Source organism: Portunus trituberculatus, chromosome 26 (genome assembly GCF_017591435.1).
Source record: "Portunus trituberculatus isolate SZX2019 chromosome 26, ASM1759143v1, whole genome shotgun sequence".
NCBI lineage: Eukaryota > Metazoa > Arthropoda > Malacostraca > Decapoda > Portunidae > Portunus > Portunus trituberculatus.
The window spans coordinates 1601348-1613737 of record NC_059280.1 but is presented as its reverse complement, the minus strand read 5'-3'; the positions used below and the strand labels follow the sequence as shown (position 1 = coordinate 1613737).

General features: G+C 40.2%; 2 protein-coding genes across 4 annotated transcripts in view; both read right to left on the bottom strand.

The window, feature by feature from the left end:
• The window catches only part of LOC123509148 (GDP-fucose transporter 1-like), a 12699-nt gene extending 5310 nt beyond the window's left edge, over positions 1-7389 (bottom strand). For all 3 annotated transcript variants that reach the window (XM_045263332.1, XM_045263331.1, XM_045263333.1), the window contains exons 1-6: positions 7266-7389; positions 7003-7080; positions 4791-4998; positions 3175-3313; positions 1896-1982; positions 1207-1286 (exon numbers count right to left, since the gene is read on the bottom strand). In XM_045263332.1, coding sequence (XP_045119267.1) covers positions 1207-1286; positions 1896-1982; positions 3175-3313; positions 4791-4998; positions 7003-7073 — 585 coding nt within the window. In that variant the 5' untranslated portion in view covers positions 7074-7080; positions 7266-7389. The remainder of the gene's footprint in view (positions 1-1206; positions 1287-1895; positions 1983-3174; positions 3314-4790; positions 4999-7002; positions 7081-7265) is intronic.
• A 1437-nt stretch (positions 7390-8826) lies between these two features.
• Positions 8827-10480, bottom strand: LOC123509149. Its single transcript, XM_045263334.1, has 3 exons — positions 10431-10480; positions 10121-10286; positions 8827-9755 (listed from the first exon to the last, which is right to left on the bottom strand). The coding sequence occupies exons 1-3, from the start codon at positions 10431-10433 to the stop codon at positions 9004-9006; spliced, it is 921 nt and encodes a 306-aa protein (XP_045119269.1). The 5' UTR covers positions 10434-10480; the 3' UTR covers positions 8827-9003.
• Between the last annotated feature and the right edge of the window lie 1910 nt (positions 10481-12390).

The window sequence follows — 12390 nt, the reverse complement described above, 5'->3', positions numbered from 1 at the left end:
GTTTTGAGGTGTTTTGGTGTGTTTTTGGTGTGTTTTGGTGTGTTTTGGTGTGTTTTTGTGTTTTGGTGTGTTTTGTGTGATTTTGGTGTGTTTTGTTTTGTGTGTTTGTGTGTGTTTGTTTGTGTTTTGTGTGTGTGTTTTGAGGTGTGTGTTTTGTGTTTTGTGGTGTGTTTTTGTGTGTTTTGTGTGTTTTGTGTGTGGTGTGTTTTGGGGTGTGTGTTTTGTGTTTTGTGTGTTTGTGTGTGTTTGTGTGTGTTTTGTGTGTTTTGGTGTGTGTTTGCTGTTTTGGTGTTATTGAGGTGTTTTGGGGTGTTTTTGGTGTGTTTTGGGGTGTTTTTGGTGTGGTTAAAAGGTTAAAAGAGCTTATAATCTGATAACTACGTACAAGATAGTGAACTGTATGGAAAACACACACACACCTACACACACACAAGATAGTGAACTGTATGGAAAACACACACACACCTACACACACATACACACACACATAAGGAAGCTGGAGAGACTACAAAAAATGGCTACAAGAATGGTTCCAGAATTTGAAGGAATGAGACTACAGGCTATGGATCTACCAACCCTGGAGGAAAGAGGGAGAGAGAGAGAGAGAGAGGGGATCTGATACAAGTTTATAAATGGACCAACGGAATGGACCAAGTGGATAATGAGAAACTGATCCTGAGAGAAGAATATGACACTAGAAGCACAAGATCGCATAGTAAGAAGCTGAGGAAGGGAAGATGTCTGAGAGATGTTAAAAAATAGTGAAGAATATGACACTAGAAGCACAAGATTGCATAGTAAGAAGCTGAGGAAGGGAAGATGTCTGAGAGATGTTAAAAAATAGTGAAGAATATGACACTAGAAGCACAAGATTGCATAGTAAGAAGCTGAGGAAGGGAAGATGTCCCAGAGATGTTAAAAAATAGTGAAGAATATGACACTAGAAGCACAAGATCGCATAGTAAGAAGCTGAGGAAGGGAAGATGTCTGAGAGATGTTAAAAAATTGAGTTTCCCGCAAAGATTATTGAGACTGGAACAGTTTGAGTGAGGAAGTTACATCACCAACGAGTGTGCAGAGCTTGACAGAGAAATTATAAGTGTAGATATGGAGACGAGGGGGGAGGGAGGGCACCAGCGTAAAGCCCAGGCCCTGTAAAACTACACACACACACACACACACACACACACACACACACACACTGACCTTTTTGGTAAATATAGCATTGAGTGAGACAAATATGGAAGCCAGGACGCCAAAAACTATACCCATTACCGACAGCGACCCTGGAAAATAAACAAATATATAAATTAATTAAAAAATACATGAATGAATAAAAAAATGAATAAATAGGTGAATTAATAGACCAAATACATCACAGTAGAGGGAAATAAGGCAAAATAAATAAAATAACTCGAAAAATGACACCTCCTCGTTTCCCTCGTGAATAAAATTGATGAAAAAAGAACGAAATAAAAATGAACCAAAAATAAATAAATAAATCATGCCCCACAATGCCCACCATGACACCCCCACCCCCAAATAACCCCCGACACCCCCCGGACCACACTGACCCCTGCATGACCCCAGTACTGACCTGACACCCCCATGGACCACTCTATGACCCTCGCATGACCCCAGTACTGACCTGACATCCCCCGGACCACTCTGACCCCTGCATGACCCCAGTACTGACCTGACACCCCCCCGGACCACTCTATGTCCCCCATGACCCCAGTACTGACCTGACACCCCATGGACCACTCTATGTCCCCCATGACCCCAGTACTGACCTGACACCCCGCCGGACCACTCTATGTCCCCCACATGACCCCAGTACTGACCTGACACCCCCTCGGACCATTCTATGACCCCTGCATGACCCCAGTACTGACCTGACACACTCTCCTGGTCGACGCCGAGCCAGAATCCAGCCACAATGACAGCACACGACGCCAGCGCTGGCAGGGACGTCCGCTGCCCTGGGGTGACGTGGGGTGGGGTTAGGCTGGGTTAGGTTAAAAAATCACCCTTAAACTTCCTAAAATCACTCAAAAACACCTAGATTATCCAAAAAACACTGAAAAACACTAAAAAATACCCTAGATTATCCAAAACACTCAAAAACACCCTAAAAGATCCAAAACTACCCAAAACACACCCAAAAACACTTAAAATGACCTTAAAACACACATCACTTAAACACACCCCAAAACATCCAAAAACACTAAAAATCACCCTAAAACTCCCCAAAACACCCAAAAACACCCCAAAACACTACAATTCACCCTAAAACACCCAAAAAAACACTACAAATCACCCAAAATTACCCCAAAACACTAAAATCACCCCAAAACACCAAAACATTAAAATCACCCTAAAACATACCCAAAAAACACCCCAAAACATTAAAAATCACCCTAAAACACCCAAAAACACCCCAAAACATTAAATCACCCTAAAACACCCCAAAACACTAAAAATCACTCAAAAACACCCCAAAACACTAAAAATCACCCTAAAACACCCCAAAAACACAAACAATCACCCTAAAACAGATTAGTTAGTTGAGTTAGTTATATTAGTGTTGTAGTGGCTGAAAAACCTCACACTTATAAAAAGACTAGCCATAATAAATATACAAACTATATAAATGTCTATAAATGTTCAAATGTTCAATGTTCTTATTATCATTTCCTATCTACTACAACTACTACTACTACTACTACTATTACTATTATGACCACCACCACCACTAATACTCACACTCTCTCACAATTATTTACAATCTACTACTACTACTACTACTATTACTACTACCACCACCACTAATACTCACTCTCTCTCTCTCTCACTATTATTTACAATCTACTACTACTACTACTACTACTATTACTACCACCACCACCACTAATACTCACTCTCTCTATATATATATATATATATATCTACAACTACTACTACTACTACTACTACTACTATGACCACCACTAACACACTCTCTCACACAATTATTTCCAATCTACTACTACTATTTCCACCACCACCACCACTGCCGAGCCACCACCACCACTACAACTAATACACACACACTCACAATCATTTACAATCTACTACTACTATTTCCACCACCACCACTACTGCCGAGCCACCACCACCACCACCACCACTTACCGAGGATGAAATAAGTAAAGATGACATTGAACACCGTGGTGAGGGAGCGTCCGACGTAGTAGAAGGCAACCCCGAGGTACTTCAGACACAAATTATTGGTGGAAATCATCGCCACGAAGATTATTGACAACGGCAACACCTGGAGACACAATAGGGGGGGGGACGGTTAGGCTAGGCTAGAGCAGTACAGGGGGTGTTTTGATTTACGAGGGGGGTTAGGCTAGGCTAGAGCAGTACAGAGGAGCCTTGATTTACGAGGGGCGGGACGGTTAGGCTAGAGCAGTACAGGCGACTCTTGATTTACGAGGGGGGGGAGGGTTAGGTTAGGTCAGGATTTACGCGTTTAATTAATGCGGTTTTTGTTGACGCGTGATCGAAAAAGACATTATGAATTTAATTTCCGCGATCTGCTTCTCTCTACCACAAATTATCGACAGCGGTAGGCCCTCGAGACAACTTAGGGGGGGGAGGTGGGTTAATTGGGGTTTATTTATCAATCTGGCACCCTCCCGAACCCACCCCTGTTATCTCTTGCTTCTTAGGACAATTATAAGTTCATTTGACGCCTTTTTTGAAATCTGCGATGCCTCTCGGAACGCGTCTAACATGGAAATTAAGAGTTACAGGTATGTACTGAGTGGCAACATCTGGAAATGCATTGTGGGAGGGGGGGTGTTAGGTTAGGTTAGCTTAGGATTAAAAACCCAAAACACCCAAAATATTGAGTATCACCCTAAAATACCCCAAAACCCAAAAACATTGACTATCACCCTAAAAACATCCCCAAAACACCCTAAAACACCCAAAAACATAGAATATCACCCTAAAATACCCTAAAAACACCTCAAAACATAGTGTCACCCTAACATATCCCCAAAACACCCCAAAACACCCTAAAAACAGCCCAAAACACCCTAAAACACCCCAAAACATTGACTTACACCATAAAACACCCTAAAAACACCCTAAACACCCAAACATTGACTATCACCCTAAAATACCCTAAAAACATCCCAAAACACCCTAAAACACCCTAAAATAACCCAAAACACCTTAAAATACTCTAAAACACCCAAAACATAGACATCACCCTAAAATATCCTAAAACACCCCAATACACCCTTAAAACATCCCAAAACCCTACATACCCTAAAGACACCCCAAAACACATAAAACACCCCAAAACATCCTAAAATCACCTTAAAAAACTAAAACACCCCAAAAACAGACTATCACCCAAAATATCCTAAAACACCCCAAAATCCTAAAAACCCTAAAAACCCAAACACTCTAAAACACCCCAAAACCCCTTAAACACCCCAAAACATAGACTATCACCCTAAAATATGCTAAAACACCCCAAAACCCCATGAAACACCCTAAAACACCATAAAATACCCTAAAACACTCCAAAACACCCCAAAACATCTTATAAACACCCTAAAATCCCCAAAATATCCTAAAACCCCAAAACCCCTAAAACACCCCAAAAACCCCTAAAACCCCAAAAAACACCCCATAACATCCTAAAAACACCTTATAAACACCCTAAAAATATCCTAAAAACACCCAAAACACCCTAAAATACCATAAATCACACACACACACACACGGACCTTCCTGACTGTGGCTGGTTCTATGTGTCCAACTTCAGGAAACGTCAGGATATGTGGGGCCAGCCTGGTGAGACGTGAGGTCGCCAGACAGGCACCAGCCGTCACCACACACTGGAACCAGGTCACAAAGAGGGGGGCGTCCGTCTTGCCCCCCACCGACCCCCCCAGCAGTGTCTTGTTCACGAATACCATGGAGATTGACACCACCCTGGGAAAGACACCCCCATACACCCTTAAAATACACCCATATACCACATACACCCTAGAAACACCTTTAAGACACCCATACACACTTAAAATACACCAATACACACTTGAAATACACCCATACACACTTTAAATACACCCATATACCACATACACCCTAAAACACCCTTAAAACACCCATACACACTTTAAATACACCCATATACACTTAAAACACCCCATACACCCTAGAAACATCCTTAGCACACCCATACACACTAAAATACACCCATACACACTTAAATACACCCATACACCCTTAAAACACCCCCTACATCCTTAAAATACACCAATATACCACAAATACACCCTAGAAACACCCTTAAGACACCCATACACCACAAATACACCCTAAAAACACCCTTAAGACACCCATACACACTTAAAACACCTCCTACATCCTTAAAATACACCAATATACCACAAATACACCCTAAAAACACCCTTAAGACACCCATACACCCTTAAAACACCCATACACACTTAAAACACCCATACACACTTAAAACACCCCATACACACTTAAAACACCCCATACACACTTAAAACACCCCATATACACTTAAAACACCCCATACACCATTAAAACACTCCCATACACCTTTAAAACACTACTGTAGGATATTCCCTGAGTGTATCCCTGAGAGTGGCTGGGTGTAGATGGTCAGTGAGGTTGTACAAGTCATGCTGACCTTGTGGCCTGACCTTAGCGCAGTGTGTGTCCAAGCTCGGCCCTTTGCCAACTCAGACCATGTACTGTATTTCACTGTATCTTCACTTGTTATTGAAATACACACTTAAAATACACCCATACACCTTTAAAACACACCACACATACACCTATACACCCTAAAATACCCTTAACACAGCTATACATACTTAAAATACACCCATACATACTTAAAATACACTCATACACACTTAAAACATCCCCATACACCCTAAAAACACCCTTAACACACCTATACATACTTAAAATACACTCATACACACTTAAATACACACATACACACTTAAATACACACATACACACTTAAATACACCCATACACACTTAAAACATCCCCCATACACCCTAAAAACACCCTTAACACACCCATACATACTTAAAACACTCATACACACTTACATACACACATACACACTTAATTACACTCATACACACTTAAATACACTCATACACACTACAAACACCACAAATACACTCTAAAAACACCCTTAACACACCCCATACACACTTAAAATACCCATACACACTTAAATACACCCATACACACTTAACTTAACACCCATACACCTTAAAATACACTCTTAATTGCATCCTACAGCCATAAACACACTAAAAATTTGCCGTTCATACATATATTAACAAAAAAAAACATATATTATTCTCTCGCCAGCCTGAGACAGCAATGCCAGTGACTTCTCTCTCTCTCTCTCTCTCTCTCTCTCTCTCACAGCAGTGGGCTCAACCTGTGTCCAACTTGTTGACCCCTTCAGTACAATGACAAGCTTCCATATTCATTCTGGTGACTATTTGGTGATTTTATACAGCTTCAGAAACTTATGTAAGGGTTAAAATAGTGAAGACTGTGGCCATTAATCTTCTGCCCTCCATACACCCTTCGTAATGGCTATAAAATGGTCTAATGGTACACAAATCTCAAGGTAAAAATGTGTCCCAGTACTGAAGGGGTTAAAATAGTGAAGACTGTGGCCATTAATCTTGTGCCCTCCATACACCCTTCGTAATGGCTATAAAATGGTCTAATGGTACACAAATCTCAAGGTAAAAATGTGTCCCAGTACTGAAGGGTTAAGTCTTCCTCCATTTGAAACTTTGCAAGAAAATTAATCTATCCTATCTCTAACCTAACCAGTCCTATCCTAACTTACATTCTGTCTAGAGATTAAAATACTATAATATTATCATAGACACACACACACACACACACACACACACTTACCAATAGAGAGCCACCACCATCACAACCTTGGCATACTTCAAAAACAAGGAATCTTCACGCTTGGTCTCCATTTTGAACCTGGAAAATAAATATAAATAATAATAAATACAAATAATAAAGCAACCTTTTTCTCTCTCCCTCTCTGTCTCTCTCGTCTCCGCCCACTCCTAATTCTCCTTATTTCTCCATTACCCAGAATTCTCCAGGGTTGTGTGTCTCAGTATAGCTTTATCTTGCCCCCTCATACCTGTCCTGATACTCACCTGACGCTTGAGAAATGTATTAAAGTAGAAAAGTTGAAAAAATAAAGTCAAGTCCACCTTTTTCTAGTCCCCAGGCCAAAGTGATGACAAGGTGGCGGTAAACATTATCTCTTTTCAACGGGGTCACCATGTTGGGTTTTCCTTAATTTTTTGCTGTTTTCTTCTCGTCTACGCTACTTTTTTCGGGTTTCTTGATCTCTGTGCGTTCTTTATTTCTTGGTTGGGGTTTTGGTGGTGGGATATTGTTGTGGGTTTTGTGGTTTTGTTAATATTTGTGGTTTTAATTAAGGTTGTGGTGATGGTTACAGCTACCACTTATAACAGATGCTGGGGTGGTCGTTAAATTTTTTCATGTTTCTCCCTTATAATACAATTTTCCGGAGGTCTTTATGTCTTTAAGGTTTCTTTTATTCGTGGTTTCATTTCTGCTAATAGGAATTTTGCTTAAAGTGTCTGGTTTTGTAATAAATAATGGTTCTGTGGTATTACTCCCTCTCTCGTATTTTGGCCATTTTCTCTTATTTAAGGCTATTAATTTGTATTTGCTTCATATCAATCGTTTCTCTTATTTCTGTTTTTGTTTCCGTCAATGTGAATTTTGTCTAGGTTTTGTAGTTTTGTTACAATTAAAGCTTTGATCTGGGTTATAATCTTTGGCAAATTACTGATAGACACCTTCCGTCTTATTTCTCAAGTTTTATCTTATTCAAGCTTATATTTCCGGGGTTCCTTTGTGTCAACAGTTTACTTTATTCATTATATTGTTTTTGCTAGTAAGAATTTTGTGAGGGTTGTGTAGTTTTGTTAGAATAAATGCTTGTTAGCGTAAATGTCATGTCTACCTTTCTCGACTTTTCTTCTTATTTCACTATTTTCTCCTATTTGCCATCCTTTATTCTATCTTTCTTCCATCTCTACAGTTTCGTTATTTAATATTCTAGTTTGTGTTAGCAGGAAATCAGTCAGAGTATTGTAGTTTTCCTAATATTTCTCCTTTCTTATGAGTGTCTTCAGAACCATGTGTCAAGTCAGGTCAAGCCAAACCGAACACAAATATTTTTACCTCTCGCACAATCTCCCTTAATTTCTCCCTTACTCATTCAAAACCAACTATTTCTACCTCATTAGTGTAATTTTAAATGGAGAATAATAATAACACCTTTAATTTTCTCTGTAGTTAAGCATTTCATTTTAATATTGCCTGTACTTGTGGTTGTGTTTACGTCAACTAACTGTCCGGAGGCTTTTATTTGTGGCTTCGTCTTGCTTATATTCAATTTTTATTTAATTTTCTATAGTATAAGTAAGAATATTGATATCTATTATTTTTATTATTATTATTATTATTATTATTATTGTTGTTGTTTTATTATTATTATTGTTATTGTTGTTATTGTTGCTGTTGTTGTACACGTAGATAACTATAAAACAAGTGTACATATATATGAACAGGTGTGTTTTAACAGGTGTGCATTAACCCCTTCTCTCTCTCTCTCTCTCTCTCTCCTACTCCAGAGAGAGAGAGAGAGAGAGAGAGAGCCATTAAGTAAAACACGCTAAATAATAAAGTTTATGTAATTTCTAAGATTACAACATAAATTACAACAAAATTATTACTATTACTATTATTATCATTATTACTTTTATTTATTTTCCATCTTGTTTTTCATCTCTTCCTCTTCCTCTTCCTCTTTCTTCCTCCTCCTCTATCACCACCACCATCACCACCACCACCAGCTCACATCATCATCTCTATCACTCTATTGCTTACTTTCTTGCTGATATCTCGGCCCATACCCAGAATCCCCCGGTGTAACTCCCCAAGGTTATGCCCCAGGGTGTCCTCTAGCTCCACCACCCCCTCCCACCCCGCCATCCCCTGTGGGTTAGAAATGGGGAGCGAATTTGTAACCCTTAGTGTGTATTTCTCCCCATTCCTCCCGGGGTCAACTACTAATATTTCGTGATTTCCTGGGAGACTGGTTGGGTATGGGGGGACGGAAGTCGTGTGGGGGGCAGAGGGAAGCATGCCCCCCCTGGTGACACCCCCGGGGGAGCTTAAACTAGCGTGAAAATCCAATAATTGTCGTTTTAATCCATCCAGTAAACCCTCAAATCTGGTCACAGTTTCCGTCAAGACAACTGGATTTGGCAGGCTGACTGTTACTTTTACGGGCGTGCGAGGGCGTGGGGGGTGCGTGGGTGGGCGTGGGAGGTGTGGGAGGTGTGCTGCATGTGTGCTGTACCCCCCTGCCCCCGCTAGGACCACTGGGGGAGGCTGGGGGGCGTTATTTATCAAGGGCATTACAAGCGGGTAAGGATGAGAGAGAAGAAAAGATGAGGACAGCTGAGATATAGACGTCTCTTCTTCTTCCTCTTCCTTCTTCTCTTCTTCCTCTTCCTCTTCCTCTTCTCCTCCTCTTCCTCTTCCTAGCCAGTCCCCCAGGGTGCCAAAAAACCGGGGCCGTGCCTGTGTAGATCTGTGTACATCTGGAAATGTACATACAGGTTGACACACACACACACACACACACACACACACACACACACAGTAGTAGTAGTAGTAGTAGTAGTAGTAGCAGTAGTAGTAGTAGTAGTATGGGAAGAGTAGTAGTAGTAGTAGTAGTAGTAGTAGTAGTAGTAGTAGCAGTAGTGATAACAATAGTGGTATACTAGTAGTAGTAGTAGTAGTAGTAGTAGTAGTAGTAGTAGTAGTAGGAGGAGGAGGAGGAGGAGGAGGAGGAGGAGGAGGACGACTATTACTACTACTACTACTACTACTGCTACTACTACTACTACTACTACTACTACTACAACTACTACTATTACCACCACCACCACCACTTACAACTCACCAATATAAGTGACAGAACTCTTAAACCTTTGATCCTCTTCTAAAACCTCGTTAGTAGCATCCAAACCTCTATCTTCCTCTTCACCTTTACTCTCGTCGCCAACCCCTTCACCAGTGCAGAAAAGGAGGAACATGGACACCAGAACCCCCACACACGCCTCGATCCTCTATAATATGAAAGTAAACCCGACATAATAGGATCGGATTCCTTTAAAGTAGGATTTAGTGTTCCATTATGAAATAGATACAAAAGAAAAAAGAAATAAATAAATAAAGATGAATATAATAATAGTAATAATAGTACAGCTTACCATAGTAGTAGTAGTAGTAGTAGTAGTAGTAGTAGTAGTAGTAGTAGTAGACCCTTCCTCTTTGACGTCTGAAGGAAGAATGAAGAAGTGAAAGAGGAAGAAAAGGAGGAGGAGGAGGAGGAGGAGGAGGAGGAGGAGGAGGAGGGAGAGAAAAGAAAGATAAAAAAGAAAAAAAAGAAAAAAACTGGGTACATATTTCTTTTTTCCTTCCTTCCTCTTCCTCCTCCTCCTCCTCCTCCTCCTCCTCCTCCTCCTCCTCCTTTCTCCACCTTTCGCAAATCATCTCTTTTTCCTCCAAATTTTTTCCTCCATTACCAGAAAGAGAGAGAGAGAGAGAGAGAGAGAGAGAGAAGGTGGTCAAATACGTGAGAGATAAGGAGAGAAAAAAGCAAGAAAAAGAGAGAGAGAGAGAGAGAGAGCGAAGAGAGAGAAATGGGTTAGTGATCCCGTTAAGGCGGGTTTACACGGTCACACAAACCCGGCAAGACTTCTCCGAGTTTTCGTGGTTGATAGACTGAATAATCTATCTGACAGACCACTTCAATCAGAGAGTTGTGATCCATATGTCTATTTTACACTATGGACGTATATATTTTCCTTTCCCACTCTGTAAATACTTAAAACAATATACAAATGTCTGAAAGTGTGTTTGATTTCAATGTTGCGTGATCTGATGTTAATGCTTTCCCCATTAATGTGTAATACGTGGTGATGTTATGCACGTAGCCACCCTGAGTGTCAGACCTTGAGAGAACCTTAAAAACACCCTTAAAAGACCGCCTCACCAACTAAAACCTTTTAAAAGAGTTTCTGCTGTTGATAATGGCGGTAGTGACAACATTTGTAGTATTATTAAAAGCACAAACTGTCTTGAAAACCCGCCTAGTTAGTTGTCTCTGTGGCCTTGGTGAGAGGGGAAGGCGTCTTTCAACACACACACACACACACACACACACACACACACAGCTGTTAATAAGATATTTGATAAGGTAATTTCCGTTGGTTTAATTAACACGCTACCTACAAACTCCTAACTTCTTAGTGTCTGAATAGCACCACGGGTCGATTCGAGGTAACAGGTGCACCGAATCACCAATATTACACTTTGTGAGCAATGTTTACACCTCTTTGGAAGAAAAGCTCAATGTTGTTGCAGTATTTATTGATCTCTCTAAACTCTAAAGCATTCCACACACTCGGTCACAAAATTCTTCTTGATAAACTGGAACACTTAGGCGTAAGAGGCATTCCCCTAAACTGTTCAGGAGTGATCTCACCAATACAACTCAATCTGTTGTTTGTAACGACTTTTTCACCATTTATAGCCTTGTCTAAGGGTGTTCCACTGTTATTTCTAATATAATATATTAATGATATTGTAAACGTTAGCGCTGAGCTACAATTTGTTATGTATGCTGATGACATACTGTAAACCTCTTGTTGGCCAACAGTAATGTATATCAGCTGCACCGAATGCCTAACCTGGAATCAAACTCTATAAAGAAATGGATACAATATAATAAATCAAAGCTAAATGTCTCAAAAAACAATTCTATATTCTTTCAGAACAGGTCAGTAAGAAATCAAATGCCACCATTACAAATTGAGGGCGATGTAATACAACAGGTTAACATTGATTGGTATAATTATTGACTCTAATCTTAACACTGGAAATATCACATTGATGAAAGTTGTGTAAAACTATCCAAAATGTGTGGCTTACTTACATAATCTTACAACAGAGGCTAGGATTAGTGTAGGACGAAACTGGAGAGGCCACGCCTTGTCAAATCATTTATTTCAACCTGTATGGGAATAAAAAACAACTACATCCTAGGAAACACACAATGTGCACCCACAACAACAACACACTCACAAATACAAACTGAGGCAGTAAAGATTTCACAGAGGCAATCCACACTAGCAATGCATCCTCAAAACAGTAATAAAACAACTCACT